We start from the raw sequence: 17,687 nt of genomic DNA, 5'->3' as shown, positions 1-17,687 counted from the left end.
GCATCCTCGGTCCCACGTGAGCAGGGTCTCCCCATGCGTTTCCAGCCGCATTTGCTCCCATTCAATACATGCTGGACAAGTCGGCCAGACTAAAGCGTTTTTAATGAGAGCAAGCAAGGTGGGAGGGAGGTTTACAACAGCGTTTCCTGAAGACCTGTGAGGCTCCACACTGAGTCCATCCAAGTGTTCTCAGCCCACCCCTGAGAGCTGAGGCCCGGGAGCGGCTGCACACGGAAGCCCCTCATCGGTCACCCCTGCCCATGTGGTCCACATCTCCCGGGGGCTGAGGCGGTGCACCAGCAGGAGCTCCTTGTAAAGGCAGGGGTCTGGTGGCTGCCGGATTCCAAATGTCTTGAAGCCAGCGTGGTGCGTGGGGCTCACCCCCGCCTTCCTCAGGCACATTCCCACAAAGACGTCATCGATGGGGAAGAGTTCGGTCGCCTCAGCGGCTCTGTGGAGCTTTCTCACCGTGGCTCTGGACATGACGTAGCCGCCGCCCCCTGCGTAGGGCGGGTAGTGGCGGGCCCTGTACATGGAGGGCGGGATGAAGTATTTGACTCGAGTGTTCCTGTTGGGCAAGGCCTGGTGGATGACATCTCCTACCAGGAGGTCCTGGGCTGGGTCCTGACCATCCAGGAACTCCAGCACATTGGGGACGTGGACAAAGACGTCATCGTCTCCCTTCAGTACGAAGTGGGCCTGGGCGCAGGCAGCCGCCACCCAGCGCTGCAGGTGCAGCTCCTTGAGTGTGAGGTTGAAAAAGTCTTCATCAAAATCCCACTGCAGAATGTCATCAAACTGCCAGCTCTCATAGGCCAGCAGCTGGGCCGGGGGTTCAGGTCCCGCCACCCCGAGGAGGAACACGAGCTTCAACTGTCGGCCCCTAGCCCAGCTCCCTGCCCGACCCCACGTGCTGCGGATGGCTGCACGGCGCTCCACCTGACCAGGCTGGGATTTGATGGCTAGAAGCAGGAAGGTATCCCTGGCACACCTGGAAGGCTCCAGCAAAATGCTGAAGTTTCTGCAGTGGCGATAGGTCAAGAAGAGGCGGTGCCGGCTGGGCAGGGTCAGGGAGGCCTTGGCTGCTGTGTGGTTGGGTAAGCAGCGGCAGGGGTGGGGGCCAGGGGAAACCCAGAAGGGCTGCAGGGCTTCGGAGCCCCCGGCAGGCACCGCCTCCCTCCTCAGGAGCAGCCAGCCGCTAAACAGCAGAGCCGCCGGGAGCAGCAGCCAGCCCGCGTGCAGCAGCATGTCCACGCCCTGCCGGCCTGCCCTGCGGGGAGAGACACCTGAGCCCAGCACCCTGCTGGCTGTCAGGGCGGCTATTTATCCTCCGTGTGTCCTCAGCCACTCCCCTCCCTGGAGAATAGCGAAGCGCACCTGCTCACCACTCTCCCTGCCTTCTGCCATCTTCAGGGGCATGGCTAGGGTCCAGTTTCCTCCCAGATAACTTGCAGACATTTAAGACACCATAAACAAACCCAGCCTTCCCCAGAAAACACGGTAGGCTTGGGCCTGAGGGCTTCACTGGAAATGAACACTTAGGGGAACTTTGCTCAAATCCATTCTAACCTGAAAAGCTCTTCAAGTGCAGAGGCAAGGTATAGCACAGGGAAGTGGAGCTGTGGCTCAAGTGGCAGAGCACCAGCCTCCAGGGGAGGGGAACAGGCACGAGGCCCTGCCTTTAAGGCCAATATCAGCACACACAGCTTAGTGTCCAGCCTCCTGCCAGAGGCAGGGCAGCAGGTGCCCATGGCCTCCAAAGAATGCCTCCCTGACACACACACACACACTCTGCCCCATCGGTCTGGCCGCTTCCCGGCTTCCCGGTAGGGAAAGGAAGTCATAGCATCTCCCAGCAATGTCAAGCTGGGGAAATGCTGTTCAAAGGAGCCAGGCTCCACCCATCTTGTCCTCTCCCTCCAGCCGCCCCTCTCCCATTAAGTCTAAGCCTCCATTACTACAGCTTCCAGATCCTTCTCCAGCCCTTATGCAGGAGCCCACCCCTGCTGCCCCTATCACTTCGCCGGCAAAGCAGCCAGGACGCCCCGGGGTGCTGTGCGCAGGGAAGGAACCCAAGTCAGCCGCGGCCCGGGAGTGGGGGTGCCCTGCCCCAGCCCAGGCCAGCATTCCTCCATGCTCCTCCGGCACCGCACCGCCGGACGCCCGCTGCCCACGGGCGAGGGGGGGGAAGAGGCGCAGAGCAATGAGAGCAATGAGGGCTTCAGAACCACGGGGGGGGGCGCAGACCCACGGGGAGGGACAGACCCACGGGGGGCGCAGACCCACGGGGAGGGACAGACCCACGGGGGGCGCAGACCCACGGGGAGGGACAGACCCACGGGGAAGGACAGACCCACGGGGGGCGCAGACCCACGGGGAAGGACAGACCCACGGGGGGCGCAGACCCACGGGGAGGGACAGACCCACGGGGGGCGCAGACCCACGGGGAGGGACAGACCCACGGGGAGGGACAGACCCACGGGGAGACGCAGACCCACGGGGAGGGACAGACCCACGGGGAGGGACAGACCCACGGGGAGACGCAGACCCACGGGGGGCGCAGACCCACGGGGGAGGGACAGACCCACGGGGGGCGCAGACCCACGGGGAGGGACAGACCCACGGGGAGGGACAGACCCACGGGGAGACGCAGACCCACGGGGAGGGACAGACCCACGGGGAGGGGCAGACCCACGGGGAGGGACAGACCCACGGGGAGGGACAGACCCACGGGGGAGGTGCGGCCGCCGCCCCAGGATGGTCTTTCAAGGCGGCTCGGGGATTTCGGGGCTGCGGCGGGGCGGGCAGGGGGACCCCGCGGGTCGGGTCAGGCCATTGCGCTCCCTGGAGGCGCCGAGCGGCCGGCGGGCCCCGCTGCAGGAAGCCGCACAGGGCTCCGGGTACCGAACCCCCTGCCAGCCTAACCCCGGGACCCACCTGAGCGCGCGTCGGGCCGCCGCGCACCGGAGGGAGGGCAGACAGCGTCCGGCGTCCGGGTGCGAACCGCTCGGGGAGGGGAGGGAGCGGGGCGGGGCGGGCGGGGCGGTGGGCGGGGCCGCCTTGAGGTTTCTTCCTCCCCCCCCCTCCCCCGCACTCAGGTGCGCCTCTGCTGTCCCCGGCCTCGGCCGCGTCCCGGGGCCCAGACGGCTCCGCCGCCCCTGACGCGGGGCCGGGAGGCCGGCGGCGCCGCAGCCCTTCCCGCCCGCAGGCAGACGCCCAGGCGGAGTGCTCAGAACCGCCTTTACTGGCCCAAGTCCGCCAGGGTGTGGAAGGCCTCCTCCGCCGTGCGGTACTGGCTCAGCTGGATCTGCACCTCCACCGACAGCGGCTGCGGCCGGTACGAGCTCTCGGAGGCCGAGATTGCCACCTTGGTCTGCTCTGAGGAAGAGAAAACACTGGTTTGGTTGTGTTGTCGGCCGTGGGGCTTGAACGCGTGGCCTGGCGCTGTCCCTGCGCGCTCAGCTCCAGGCGAGCGCCATTTCCGGTTTTCTGGTGGTTTATTGAAGCGTCTCCCGGCCTTTCCTGCCCGGGCTGGCTTTGAACCGCGATCCTCAGAGCTCTGCCACCTGAGTAGCTGGGATGACAGGCCTGAGCCGCAGGCGCCGGCCCAAACATTGTGTTTACTGAAAACATTGACAAATGATGGGTGGTCAGTGGTCAGTCTTGGGTATTTGGCAAATATTTTCTCCAAAAGAAGAAAGAAAGCGGGGGGGAGGGATGAAGAAAGGAAGAAAGAAGAAGAAACCCCTACCCTTTGCTGGGAAAACAGCTGACTGAAAGCATTTTGATGAATAAATTGGTAACATTTGAGTTTTCAGGTAGAAATTGGAACTCTGGGGGCTGGGAAGGTGGCTGAGTGGTAGAGCGCTTGACTTGCATGCTGAGGCCCTGGGTTCGATTCCTCAGCACCACATAAGCAAAAAGAAAAAAAGCCGGAAGTGGTGCTGTGGCTCAAGAGGTAGAGCGCTAGCCTTGAGCTGAAGAGCTGAGGGACAGCGCCCAGGCCCAGAGTTCAGGCCCCACAACCGGACCCCCCCCCCAAAAAAAAGAAATTGCAACTTTGGGGTTGGGAATGTGGCTTGGTGGTAGTGTTTGCCTAGCATGTATGAAGCGCTGGTTCGATTCCCTAGTGCCAATGAACAGAAAAGGCTGGAGGCGGGGCGCCGGTGGCTCACACCTGTCATCCTAGCTACTCAGGAGCTGAGGGAGTGGCACTGTGGCTCAAGGGGTATGGGCCCTAGCCTTGAGCTGAAGAGCTCAGGGACAGCGTCCAAGCCCAGAGTTCACGCCCCATGACAGACCAAAAAAAAACAAAAAACAAAACTCAGGAGCTGAGATCTGAGGATTTTGGTTCAAAGTCAGCCCAGGCAGGAAAGTCCATGAGACTCTTATCTCCAATAAACCACTAGAAAACCGGAAGTGGCGCTGTGGCTCAAGTGGTAGAGCGCTCGCCTTGAGCTGAAGAGCTGAGGGACAGCGCCCAGGCCCAGAGTTCAGGCCCCAGGACTGGGAGGGTGAGCACTCACATAGATCACACTTTGTGGCAGCCTGTAATGGAACTGCAGAGGAGAGCGCTGGGCCCTGCTGTCAGTGCTCCACGTGCAGAGCCTCAGCCAGGGCCTGACGGGGGGGGGGGGGGGGGGGGAGGGGGGGGGTGCTGCGGACTCATACCTTTTTTACCAGTTTTCGGTTTTTTGGTCTTCTTTGAATCCTGAAAGAAAGAACCACGGGTGAGATGCTTACTGGGGGAGGGGGGAGCCAATGATGGGGGGGGCTCCGAGAAGATCCAGAGGGGGCCAGTGATGGGGAGAGGGGAGGGGAGGGGTGCATCCAGAAGTCCTGCCCTCCCCTTCCCCGCGCCCCCTGCTCCCGGCCTGGCTGGGCTGAGGCAGAGCAGCAGGCCCGCCCCCCCCCATACCCTGGCAAATATCATCCTGTCCAGGTCCAGGCTGCGGACCACGCCGAAGTTGCACTCGGTGGACACCAGCGGCTCCCCCATGAGCAGCGGCTCCAGCAGCAGCGCGCTGCGGCCCAGCACCTTGAGGATGGGCGGGTCCTGCCGCAGCTCCTTGGGCAGCAGCTCCTTCTTCTTCTTCTGGAGTTTCTTCTCCTGTGGAGAAGCCGGGAAGGCAGGCGGGGAAGGCGGGCCGGGCCAGGCAGGGGACGCGCCTGGGCAGCCACGCTCCTACCTTGGGGGCCCCCTCCGCTTTCCCTTTCTTGTCCTTCTCCTTCTTGCCGTCCTCCCCTTTGCCCTTCTTGGGAAGCACAGGAATCTCAACCGGGGGCGGCACCAGAGGCCAGGAGAGAATCTGGTGACAGCGGGTGGCGGGGTGAGGGGGGAGGGCAGGGGGGTGGGGTGGTCCCGGGCCCAGGCAGGAGCCGCCCGCAGCCCACCTTCTGCTCCACGATGGTCACCGTCGTCCCTGCCAGCAGGAAGGCCTTGACCGGTACCAGGTTCTTGAGCGTGTGCTGCATCTCGTACCCACAGGGAATCACGTCCTCCCAGGGCTTGGGGACGGTGCTGAAGAGGACCGTCCTGGGAAGGCAGAGGCAGACAGAGCACTGTCACCTGCCGGCGACGGGAAGACGGGGCGAAGGCACAGGGCATGGCGGGGAGCAGCCGCGCACTGCCCATGGCAACCAGCCTCAAATGCATCAAAGGGTTTTCCTGTTTTGTGTTTTGAAAAAAACAACATGGCAGAAACAACTAACTAACTAAAGCCTGGTGCTATAGTCCTGGCTACTGAAGAGGCCGAGAGCTGAGGACTGAGCCTGGCCGCCAGTCCCGCCAGGCACATCCTTGAGATGAATAATCGTAAAAGCTGGAGAGGACTGAAGTGAGCTCTTTACGACTGAGCACGAGTGAGAATCTTCAGGACCAAACTGGAGCAAAGGACAGCAAAGGTCTGTGTAGTGTAGGGCACTCGCTTAGAGGTGCACCACTGGGGTCCAAAGAGAGCAGCAAAGGAGGAGCCTGGGATTTGGCGGCCCCTTCAGGCCCGGGGTGAAGTCACTTCCAGCACAGTGGGTGAGAAGCAACAGATCTCTAGGAAATCTCAGGGAGACCGAACAAAAAAGTCAATCCAGGGCCCTCCAGGGAAGGAAAAAGAAAAATCAGCAAAGAGTCAGAGCTCAAAGGGCTGTGGTTCAAGTGGAAGAGCATGAGCTGCCAGTGAAAAAGTTAATGGATTGGGGCTGGGAAGGCGGCTCAGTGGTAGAGTGCTTGCCTCACATGCATGAGGCCCTGGGTTCGATTCCTCGGCATCACACAAGCAGAAAAAAGCCAGAAGTGGCGCTGTGGCTCAAGTGGTAGAGCGCTTGCTTTGAGCTGAAGAGCTGAGGGACAGCGCCCAGGCCCAGAGTTCAAGCCCCCAACTGACCAAAACAAAAACATTTTTCAAAAAGCAAACCTAGAAATGGTATCATCGGGTCTCTGCACAGAGAAATGGAATGTACTTGGCACTAAGACTGAAGCACATCAGATGTGTGAGGCCGGGTGTGGGCGGCTCACGTCAGTCATCCCAGCCGCCGGGGAGGCCGCTAGAGGCCGTGGGGCCCGGTGGCTGTTTACCCCGGGGAAGGGCAGAGCCGGAGGTCGATGCGTGGCCGGAGCTTCGCCAGCTCTTCTGCGGATTCTGTGGACTGCTGCAGGCGGGGCGACGGGACGGTGAGGACAGAAGACTCGGACTGGCCCTGCTCCGTGGCCCCCGACTCCACGGACTCCTCGGCCGCCTCTTCAGGGACCGCCTGGGCCCCCTGCTGCGCGGGCGGGGTGAGCTCCTTGGTGATGCTCCTGGCGGCCTCCCGGGGGGCCCCCTTGGGGACCCCGACACTGCTGGACCTCTTGGGGATCTCTTCCTCCTTGCTGGCCTCGTCGGAGGCCTGCTCGTGGCTCTCTTCCGGCAGCTCCTGGCTGGAGGACCGATTGGCCATCTGCCAGGAGAGACCACGCGCTGCGGGCCGGGCCGGCCAGGGCCCCGCGGCCGATGCCAGAGGCCCGAGCCTTTTGCCTGGAATGGAAGCCAGGCTGACACTAAGCGAGCACACTCCCCTGCGCACCGTGTGACTTTACAGTGAGACTGAAGCAAAGATGGCCAGGTTACCGATAAACACAAGGCCGGCCTCCACATGACCGGGAAGGGGCCATTTATCCCTGTCCCGTGCCCTGGGCTTCCCGGGGCGCGGAGGGGGGCGGCGGGGGCTATGGTGGAATTGTGCAGCAGCAGCCTGGGCGCCGTGTGAGGCAGGGACGCCACCGCCGGGGGCAGCGGCCGCACCTGCGACAGCACCTGGCTGGACGGCTTCTCCTCCCCCTCCACCTCGTCCTCCACGAAGTCGTAGGTCACGTAGTAGTTGTAGGCGATGAACGGGCCCTCGGGGCCTGGCTCAGGGTCCAAGATGGAGGAATCCACCACGCCCCTGATGTTCCCAATGGTCACCAGAAACTGTGCTTCATGTGCCAAGAGGTCTGCCAGGGGGCAGGCAACAGGGGTGAGGGACAGAGGATGGCAGGCAGACAAACAGACACACACAGAGACAGACAGTCTGGGGACTGGAGGCGGGGAGGAGCCGGCCCCCAGCAAAGTCACGGTCAATGGGAGCCCTGCCCTGGTCGCTCGTGCTTGATGGGGGGGGGGGGGGGGGAAGGCCCTGCCTCACCTCACTCATGAGCCACAAGGGGGCGATCTCAAGCCACCCTGGTCATGAGTGAAACAACTGGGGCCCAGAGGTGAACCTCTGGAGAAAATCCTGTCCCAGACCTCGCTCGCTAAAGCAGACAGAGCTCAAGCTAGTGCTGAGAGTCTGGGGTGCGGAGCAGCGGCACCCCCTTACCCCTCCCAGACCCACCGGCGCTGCGGCTGAGCCCCCGGAAATGGTGCCTCTCGTTGGGGGACACGGTGATGTCGTCCAGCACACAGAGGTGCGCCAGGCTGTCCACGGTGAGGCCGCGGTAGTAGGGCACCAGCGCCAGAGGGTTTCCTTGTAGAACCAGCAGCCGCAGGCTCTGGAGGGTGGACAGGCTGGCCACCATGCTTTGCAGGTCCGTCAGGTCGTTGAAGCCCAGGTCCAGGGAGACGAGGTTGGGCCTGAAAGGGAGGCGCCGCGCGGTGAGCAGCTGCACGGTGAGAGGCCCGTGGCCCGAGGCTCGGCCTGCCTGCCTCCATTCACACCAGCTCTTCCTCTCCGGGCAAGGCCGTTTCCTGTCAGGCCTGCGGAGGCTCTGGGGCCCCGGGGTGTCATCCTCCTGGCCAGGACCGCACGAAGCCACGCGGGCACGCGGCTCACTTCCCGGGCTGGGGTGAAGGAGCGCGAGCAGGACCGCGGCAAAGTGCGCCAAGACGCGTCTCCTGGGCACAGGTCTCACCTGGCCCCTCGGGGCCTCGGCACCATTGGGGACATTTTGATCGTCCCCAGAGAGGTGGGGGAGGGGGAGCAGCTCCTGGCAGCAAGTGGGGTTTCCTGATTCACTGAGAACCCAATCTAGAGAGCCACGGCCTCTTGAAGCCCAGAACCCCAGTCTCCAGAGGAGAGGCGCAGCCCCACCGCCCTTCCCTCCCCTCCTTCTGGCCACAGGCACCAGTGTTGAGACGTGACGAAGAGACTTTCCAAGGGGCCCAGGAGCTTGTTGTGGCCGAGCCCCAGGTGCTGCAGCCGGGGCGGAGGGCACGTGCACAGGCACACCATGCTGCTGATCGAGTTGCCGTACAGCTCCAGCACCTGCAGGTGAAGAGGGAGCGTGTGGGTGAGGCCAGGCCTCCCAGCCTCCGTCCTGGGAAACTCAGAAAGACGAGGGCTGAGTCCGTTCCCCTCTCTCTCTCTCTCTCCTCTCTCTCTCTCTCTCTCTCTCTGTCCTGGAGCTTGAACTGAAGGCCTAGGCACTGTCCCTGAGCTTTTTTTTTTTTTTTTTTGTCGGCCATGGGGCTTGAACTCTGGGCCTGGGCGCTGTCCCTCAGCTCTTCAGCTCAAGGCGAGCGCTCTACCACTTGAGCTACAGCGCCACTTCCGGTTTTCTGGTGGTTTATTGGAGATAGGAGTCTCACGGTCTCTCCTGCCCAGGCTGGCTTTGAACCATGATCCTCGGATCTCAGCCTCCTGAGTAGCTAGGATTACAGGCATGAGCCACCAGCGCCCGGCTGTCCCTGAGCTTTTGTGCTCAAGGCTAGTACCCTACCAGTTGAACCACAGCTTCACTTCTAGCTTTTTAGTGCTTACTTGGAGATGAGTCTCACCAGTCTTCTACTAGTGGGTTAGTCATTCTCAGTGTTTAACTCAAAGTCTAGGCCTTTTGGATACAGTGAGCTGAAGACTCATGATAAAGCCTGGCCTATCTTTTTCTTTTCTTTTTCTTTTTTTCCAGTCGTGGGGCTTGAACTCTGGCCTGGGCGCTCTTCACCTCAAGGTAGCACTCTACACTTGATCCACAGCACCACTTCCAGTTTCCTGGCAGCTCATTGCAGATAAGAGTTTTGCAGCCGGGCGCTGGTGGCTCATGCCTGTAATCCTAGCTACTCAGGAGGCTGAGATATGAGGATCGTGGTTCAAAGCCAGCCGGGCAGGAGAGACCGTGAGACTCCTATCTCCATTAAACCACCAGAAAACCGGAAGTGGCGCTGTAGCTCAAATGGTAGAGTGCTCACCTTGAGCTGAAGAGCTGAGGGACAGCGCCCAGGCCCAGAGTTCAAGCCTCATGACCAACCAAAAAAAAAAAAAAAGAGTTTTGCAGATTTTCCTGCCCGGGCTGGCGTTGAACCGCGATCCTCAGATCTCAACCTCCTGAGCAGCTAGGATTTACAGGTGTGAGCCACCAGTGCCTGGCTCCGTTTTTTTTTTCTTATCTGATCCTAGAACTTGAACTCAGGGTCTGGGCACTGTCCTTAAGCTTCTCTTGCTCAAGGCCAGTGCTCTACCGCTTGAGCCACAGCACCACTTCCAGCTTTTTCTGAGTAGTTTATTGGAGAATCTCACAGACTTTCCTGCCTTGGTTGGCTTCAGACAGGGATGCTCAGATCTCAGCCTCCTGACTAGCTAGTATTACAGGTGTGAGCCACCAGCACCTAGCTTCAGCTTATATTTCTGTTTAACTATGTGTGGGGGGCGGGGGAAGTTACTGGGGTTTGAACTCAGGGCTTCATACTTGCTATGCACTTTACCATTCGAGCCACACCTTTAGTCCTTTTAACTTGAGGGGAACACGGTCTAGGGCTGGTTCTTCTTTAGCACATGCCACCCTGGCAAACCAGCATAGGTGCAGGCTTTCTGGGTGCCCTGCTCAAAGGCCCCTCTGGAACTGGAGCTCTGTACCTTGAGTGTAGGGGGCAGATTCGAGGCATCGACTTCCTTGATTTCATTGGCACTCAGTACCAGCTCCTCGAGCTTGAGAAACTTCAGGAGGTCTCTGTCCACCAGGCTCACCTGGAAGGAAGGACAGGATCCGATCCCAGCCTCCCCCCGCAGCCGCAAGGCTCCCCTGCTCTGCAGCTCTGCAGGGTCGAAGGCCTCCACACACGCAGCCCTCCCCCTGCCGAGAACGGTGTGTGCAGGACCTCGAGGCCGGGGCTCCACGTCCCTCAGATGGTGAGATTTTTGGGAAAGAAGGAGCTGGTCTTCGCTGCCGCCTCAGAGCCGCAGTGACCCCTCCCTCCCTCCCCCTCGCCCCCCCCTCCCCCCCGCTAGCCGGCGTGGGAGGCCTGCAGTCGTAGTTGTGGCATACAGGACGCAGGGCCGGGCGGAAGCCCTGATTCCCTGTGGCCGCCGGGACATCTGGGGCTTCCCGGCTGGGCTTTCCCGACCTACAGTGACCAGCCTGCCGCATCCTCAGGGGTTTCCTGAGACACAGATTTTCACGGTCACTAGGGGACAGCCTATAGCCAAGCCACCCTGCCCTTCCTCTAGTAGCAGGTCATTTCCTGGGTTCTGGAGGGAAAAGAGCAAAGAGCAGGAAGGCTGAGGCCAAGTTTCTATGCAATTTTGGGGTCCTGTTATTTTTGATCTAGCAAAGAAGGCTTTTGTTTTTGTTTTTTTGGTTGGTCATGGGGTCTGAACTCTGGGCCTGGCGCTGTCCCTCAGCTCTTCACCTCAAGGCTAGTGCTCTACCACTTGAGCCACAGCGCCATTTCTGGCTTTTTCTGCTTATGTGGTGCTGAGGAATTGAACCCAGGGCCTCAAGCATGCAAGGCAAGCACTCTACCACTGAGCTACCTTCCCAGCCCCGAGGCTTTTCTTTTTCTTCTTTTTTGGTCGGTCATAGGGCTTGAACTCTGGGCTTGGGAGCTACCCCTGTGCTCTTCAGCTCAAGGCGAGCACTCTACCACTTGAGCCACAGCACCACTTCCACTTTTCTAGTGGTTAACTGGAGATAAGAGTCTCACTGACTTTTCTGCCGGAGCTGGCTTTGAACCATGATCCACAGATCTCAGACTCCTGAGTAGCTAGGATTACAGGTGTGAGCCACTGGCGCCCGGCTAGAAGGCTTTTTAGTAACAGAAGTAAACAAAGTTAGCGGGCTATAAAACTTCCCCAGCACCTGTTCCCCAGTTAAGGTTAAAAGAAAAAATCCATGTGGGCCAGGCGGTGATAGCTCACACACACCTGTAATCCTAGCTACTCCAAGGCTGAACTATGAGGATAAGACTCAGAGCCAGCCTCTGCAGGAAAGTCAATGAAACTTCTCTCCAATTAACCACCAAAAAGCGGGAGGTGTGGCTCAAGTGGTAGAGCCCAAGCCTTGAGCACAATAGCTCAAGGACAGCACCGAGGCCCTGAGCTCAAGTCCCAAGGTGCGTCAGGAGTCATCCTCAGAAGGTGAAGGAAAGGGGGAGAAGGGGGCGCGAGGTCCTGCCCGCCCGACAAGCGGGTCCGGCCAGTGAGAGGGAGGCAGGAGGGAGCCGGCCTCGGCCTCGGCCCCGGCACCCACCTGCTTGTCCACGACCCTCAGGGACCGGAAGTAGGAGTAGAAGAAGGTGTCTTTGAGCTTCAGAGGGCTGCGGATCGCCAGCTCTCTCAGGAAGCGGTCCTCGGCGGAGGAGAAGCCCAGCTGAGTCCCGTGGGCCCAGGGCGAGTCGGGGCTGCGCACCAGGCCCAGCAGGGCCTCCACCGTCTCCTCCTCCGGGCTCACTGCCTCCTCTTCCGTGGGGACCAGCTCCCGCCAGGTCCGCCAGCTTTTAGGGAGAAAGCGAGACTTATTCTGCGAAGGGGAAGAAGAGATTTTTCTTAAACGATCCAAAACCATGAAGTTAAACGCACGGGCGGCTGGACAGGCGGGGGGCGCTGAGGAATGGCCGCCATCGGCCTCACCGCGGTGACTGCCCGGGAGGCGTGGAGAGAAGGACGGGACGGGACGGGACGGGACGGGACGGGACGGGACGGGACGGGGCGACGCCCTGGGGGCGCCGGGCTGGGAGCGCGGGCCTGGCCGGCCCTGACCCGTGCGCGGGCTCCGCCTCCTTCCAGGACTCAGGCCTCAGGACCCCGAGCCTGGCTCCCAGGATGCGCCCCAAAGACCTCGGGCCTCCAGCCAGGCTCCCCGCCGCCCCCTCAGGCCGGGCGGCCCTTCCCTCCCGCCAGGCCGGCCCCGGACGCCCGCACCCAGCTGCCCGTGCCGCACGGGAACTCGCTCAGACACAGCTGCCGCAGGTGCTCGCGCACGAACGCGCTCACGGTCCCGGGCGCGCCCTCGCCGCCTCGCCGGCTGAGGCCGGAAGAGCTGGACGACGCCATGCCGCGGGCCTCAGCGTCCGCTGCCAGGCAACCGACGGGCGCGCGCTCAGCCCCGCTGCCAGGCAACCACAGGACGCGCACGCGCACAGCCCTGCTGCCAGGCAACCGACGGGCGCGCGCTCAGCCCCGCTGCCAGGCAACCACAGGACGCGCACGCGCACAGCCCTGCTGCCAGGCAACCGACGGGCGCGCGCTCAGCCCCGCTGCCAGGCAACCGACGGGGCGCGCGCTCAGCCCCGCTGCCAGGCAACCACAGGACGCGCACGCGCACAGCCCTGCTGCCAGGCAACCGACGAGCGCGCGCTCAGCCCCGCTGCCAGGCAACCACGGGAGAGCGCGCTCAGCGCCGGCTTCTAGGCAACCGGCGGGTGCGCACGCGCGGAGCCCGCTGCTAGGCAACCACGGGACGCGCCGGGCCGGGAGCGTGCCGGAGCGCGGGAGCGCACGGCTTCTCCCCACGTGGGCCAGCGCCCCGCGCCCGATCAGGCTCAGAGCCCGAGCTCGGCGCCCAAACCCGCGGGTCTGCCGGGACCCGGTCCGCTGGCAATCCGCTGAGCACAGGCCGCCGGCTCTGGCGGGTGACCTGCTCCCATTCCCGCGCCGCGGCTCTCCGTGCCAAGCGCTGCCTGTCGGCAGGTCTGGAAAGGAGAAATGACCCCAAGGCCAGGCGTCGTCAGCCTCCGGGGGCCGCAGCGTCCACTTCGAGCCCGGCGCGCCGGCGGCTCACGCCTGTCATCCCAGGAGGCCGCGATCTGAGGACCGCGGTTCAAAGCCAGCCCGGGCAGGAAAGTCCGTGAGACTCTCATCTCCAATAAACCACTGGAGAGCCGGAAGTGGCGCTGTGGCTCAAGCGGCAGAGCGCTCGCCTTGAGCTGAAGAGCTGAGGGACAGCGCCCAGGCCCAGAGTTCAGACCCCACGACCGGACCCCCCCCCAAAAAAAAAAAACCAAAGCAAGTTTTCCTGTGAACCTATAGTGCACTGTTTCTTTCTGTTGGTTCCCTCCCTCCCTCCCTTCCTCCCTTTTGTTACTGGAATTTGAACTCAGAGCCTTGCCAGCCCGGGCACACTTCTTTTGAATAGATAATATTTTAAATAGATACGTTTAGCCAGGTGCCGCTGGCTCACACCTGTCATCCGAGCTACTCGGGAGCCTGAGATCTGAGGACCTCCGTTCAAAGCCAGTCTGGGTAGAAAACCCGGTGAGACTCTTACTTCCAATAAACCATTCAAAACTACTAAAAGCTGGAAGTGGCTCTGTGGTTCAAGTGGTAGAGCGCCGGCCTTGAGCACAGAGGCTCAGGGACAGCGCCCAGGACCAGCAAAAAAAGAAGAAAAGATATATTTAAACGTTTGGCCCTTTGGTAAGTATTTAATATTTGAAGAAATCACTAAGCTGTTTTCCACACTGGTGGCACTGACAATGTTCATTTGGGAAGTGTGCCCATGTTCCGCTGTCTCCGCGCTCCCAACAGTTCATATTAATAACATCATCACAGATGCGACTAGACCCTCACTGTGGTTTTGGTTACATTTTTCAAATACCCAACTAGTACTAAAGAGAGTGAGCATCTTTTTTTTTTTTTTTTTGGTTGATTGTGGGGCTTGAACTCTGGGCCTGGGCACTGTCCCTCAGCTCTTCAGCTCAAGGCTAGCCACAGCACCACTTCCGGCTTTTTGTGTTTATGTGGTGCTGAGGAATCGAACCCAGGGCCTCATGCATGCAAGGCAAGCACTCTACCACTAAGCCACCTTCCCAGCCCCAAGAGAGTGAGCATCTTTTTATGTAGCTTTTCTTGTTCATTTTAAAATTGGTTATTTGGGGCCCCATGACTGACCAAAAAAAAAAAATTGGTTATTTGTCCTTTATTGAGCTGTAAGTGTTCTTTATATGTTCAGATACTACCCTAGATAAGATTGGACAGTTGGGGGCTGGGAAGGTGGCTCAGTGGTAGAGCGCTTGCCTACCATGCATGAAGCCCTGGGTTCAATTCCTCAGTACCACATACACAGAAAAAGCCAGAAGTGGTGTTGTGGCTCAAGTGTTAGAGTGCTAGCCTTGAGCAAAAGAAGTTCAGGGACAGCGCCCAGCCCTGGGTTCAAGCCCCAGGACTGGAGAGAAAAAAAAAAAGGTTGGAATTTTCTCTCCCATTCTGTGGGACACAGCCCGGCCCGGGCTTCGGGGCAAGGCCGCATTGAGCTGCATCCAATCCCCACCTTTATCTTCTTTTTTTTTTTTTTAATGTTGTTTGTACTTTTGTCATTTCTAAGAAAACCGTGGCTTACTTCACAAGCCGGAGCCGGGGCATTCCTTGCCCATTCTGCTCACCAGATTTGTGTCAGATTTCTGGCCTGCGAATCTCCCCAGCCCAGGCTTATCTGCTCATTCTCTTATCGGCGCCGGCAGCCCCCTCTCCTCCAGCAATTTCCCTCTTCCTCGTCCTCACCTCCTCAGGGTTTCCTCATTGCTAGAACCACACCAGGGCTTCCACCCCAAGAATTTGTTCCAAGTTCCCCTAGAAAGTTCTATGACCTCATGAGCACAAACCCCATCGGTGCTCTCCAGCCTTATCTTCTTGAACTCTGCGTGGCTCACAGCCGTGTCAACCATTTCCTCTAGCCTGTAAAACCATGTCCAATGTGGTTCCAGGGCCACCTGCTTTCCTGGTACTTGGCTGGCCTCCTTGAATTTGCCCCCCGGGATTGGAGGCAGATCTTCCTGTTCCATGCGAGGGGAGTCCCAGGGCTCTCCGCAGCCTCCAGGGCGGCGCGAGCCTCCGCTCAGCTACTCAGCACTCTGTCAACTGCCGCGTCTCTCAACTCTCCTAATCATGTGGGTGTTGTTTGTTTTTCTGGGGTTTACTGATGTTTGAACTCAAAGCCTCAAGCATTCTACCAGCTGAGCCACGTCCTTAGTCCCCGTTTTGTTTATCGCGTCAAATTACTTTTTTTTTTTTTTTTTTTTGGTCAGTCATGGGCTTGAACTCTGGGCCTGGGCACTGTCCCTGCGCTCTCCAGCTCAAGGCGAGCGCTCTACCACTTGAACCACAGCGCCACTTCTGGTTTTCTGGTAGTTTATTGGAGATAATCTCACAGACTTTCCTGCCTGGGCTGGCTTTGAACTGAGATCCTCAGATCTCAGCCTCCTGAATAGCTAGGATTATAGGTATGAGCCACCAGCGCCCGTGTATATGGTACTGAGAAATCGAACCCAGGGTTTCATGCATGCTAAGCAAGCACTGTACAACTAATCTGCATCTCCATCCCTTTTTGAGTTACTTTTAAGAAATGTTTTAGCTTAGGGCTGCAATATGGCATCCTGTGTAGCTGAGATTGCAGGCATAGGCCACCATGCCTGGCCAATCATGTAGCTGTTCTTTTGTAGGGTGATTATTGCTAGTGTTTGTTACATAGTTATGTATGAATGATTTTTGTCACTGCCATTTGACCAGCAGAGCAGCAGAGCCTTTGGCCAGCAGCCTTGCCTAAATTTGCTGCCACTTCTGAGATTCTGTAAGAGGACCTCATCAAAAAGGGCAGGTAGAGCCGGGCGCTGGTGGCTCACGCCTGTAATCCTAGCTACTCAGGAGGCTGAGATCTGAGGATCACGGTTCAAAGCCAGCCCGGGCAGGAGAGACCGTGAGACTCCTATCTCCAATAAACTACCAGAAAACCGGCAGTGGCACTGTACCTCAAGTGGTAGAGCGCTCGCCTTGAGCTGAAGAGCTGAGGGACAGCGCCCAAGCCCAGAGTTCAAGCCCCATGACCGACAAAAAAAAAAGGGCAGTTAAAACAGGAATAAATTAGCCTGGTGAGGTAGTGCACATCTGTGATCTCAGCTACTCATTGTGCAGAAGGGTTGAGAGTTTAAAGTCAGTCTGGGCCGACTTATGAAGACCCTGCCTCAAAAACATAATGTAAGCCAGGTGCTGGCGGCTCACACCTGAAATCCTAGCTACTCAGGAGGCTGAGATCTGAGGATCACAGTTCAAAGCCAGCCTGGGCTGGAAAGTCTGTGAGACTTTTTTTTTTTTCTTTTTCTTTTTTTTTTTTTTTTTTTGTCGGCCGTGGGGCTTGAACTCTGGGCCTGGGCGCTGTCCCTCAGCTCTTCAGCTCAAGGCGAGCGCTCTACCACTTGAGCTACAGCGCCACTTCCGGTTTTCTGGTGGTTTATTGGAGATAGGAGTCTCACGGTCTCTCCTGCCCGGGCTGGCTTTGAACCGCGATCCTCAGATCTCAGCCTCCTGAGTAGCTAAGATTACAGGCGTGAGCCACCAGCGCCCGGCAGTCTGTGAGACTTTTATCTCCACTTAACCACCAGAAAACCAGAAGTGGCGCTGTGGCTCAAGTGGTAGAGCGCTAGCCTTGAGCTAAAGAGCTGAGGGACAGTGCCCAGGCCCAGAGTTCAGGCCCCACGACCCACCAAAAAAAATTTTTTTACATTAAAAAAAATATGTGTGTAGATGGATAGATAGATAGATAGATAGATAGATAGATAGATAGATAGATAGATGACAGATGGGCTAGGGGTTGAAGCTCCAGGGACAGAGTGCCCGCCTAGCATAGGAGAGGTCCTGAGTTCAAAACCCAAGATGACAAGAAAGTAAATAGGAATAAATTACTTGAATGGTTCTTCTGAGGGGCTGGGGAACAGCCGCCCTCGCTCGGCTGTGGGCGTGGGCAAATGTCTCCCACTGACCTGTATCTCAAGCCCGATGACAAACAACTGTTTCTAGTTAATTTTTCCATTTGGAGGCAGGGATTCCATCTCTGTAGTTCAAGCTGGCTTTGAATTCATGATCCTCCTGCCCCTGTCTCCTGAGTGTGGGCACGACAGGAGCTTGTGATCATACTGGGCTCACGTTCCTGGTTCTAGGGGCTGGGGCCGCAAAAGCCCTGCACAGGACCCAGCAATGTTCAAGGCCACGCGGAGCAGCCCCCAGGGCCTTTGCATCGCCCTGTTCAGCGGCTA

At 59.3% G+C, this 17,687-nt stretch overlaps 2 protein-coding genes across 2 annotated transcripts; both read right to left on the bottom strand.

Annotated features, from left to right (window-relative positions):
* Positions 1–89: 89 nt before the first annotated feature.
* LOC138840951 (N-acetyllactosaminide beta-1,3-N-acetylglucosaminyltransferase 4-like) lies at positions 90–3,230 on the bottom strand. Its single transcript, XM_070041403.1, has 2 exons — positions 2,938–3,230; positions 90–1,270 (listed from the first exon to the last, which is right to left on the bottom strand). The coding sequence occupies exon 2, from the start codon at positions 1,246–1,248 to the stop codon at positions 190–192; it is 1,059 nt and encodes a 352-aa protein (XP_069897504.1). The 5' UTR covers positions 1,249–1,270; positions 2,938–3,230; the 3' UTR covers positions 90–189.
* LOC138840950 (leucine-rich repeat-containing protein 43-like) lies at positions 3,230–12,286 on the bottom strand. The gene is made up of 11 exons (XM_070041402.1): positions 11,915–12,286; positions 10,303–10,413; positions 8,579–8,718; positions 7,849–8,087; positions 7,278–7,468; positions 6,572–6,933; positions 5,395–5,536; positions 5,190–5,309; positions 4,919–5,110; positions 4,672–4,711; positions 3,230–3,378 (listed from the first exon to the last, which is right to left on the bottom strand). The coding sequence occupies exons 1-11, from the start codon at positions 12,227–12,229 to the stop codon at positions 3,242–3,244; spliced, it is 1,989 nt and encodes a 662-aa protein (XP_069897503.1). The 5' UTR covers positions 12,230–12,286; the 3' UTR covers positions 3,230–3,241.
* Positions 12,287–17,687: the final 5,401 nt, after the last annotated feature.

This window comes from Dipodomys merriami, unplaced genomic scaffold, assembly GCF_024711535.1.
Source record: "Dipodomys merriami isolate MVZ:Mamm:240054 unplaced genomic scaffold, mDipMer1.0.p SCAF_307, whole genome shotgun sequence".
Classification (NCBI taxonomy): Eukaryota; Metazoa; Chordata; class Mammalia; order Rodentia; family Heteromyidae; genus Dipodomys; species Dipodomys merriami.
The sequence above is the reverse complement of the archived record's forward strand: the minus strand, read 5'-3'. Positions and strand labels throughout refer to the sequence as shown.

Excerpts from the sequence above, each read along its gene's own strand:
- LOC138840950 (XM_070041402.1), bottom strand. The coding sequence starts at position 12,229 with ATGGTTTTGGATCGTTTAAGAAAAATCTCTTCTTCCCCTTCGCAGAAT. Across the intron at positions 5,537-6,571 it reads CGGCTCTGCCCTTCCCCGGG|GACGGTCCTCTTCAGCACCG; the intron begins GTAAACAGCCAC and ends CTGCCTTCCCAG. Across the intron at positions 5,310-5,394 it reads TGACCATCGTGGAGCAGAAG|ATTCTCTCCTGGCCTCTGGT; the intron begins GTGGGCTGCGGG and ends CGCTGTCACCAG.
- LOC138840951 (XM_070041403.1), bottom strand. The coding sequence starts at position 1,248 with ATGCTGCTGCACGCGGGCTGGCTGCTGCTCCCGGCGGCTCTGCTGTTT.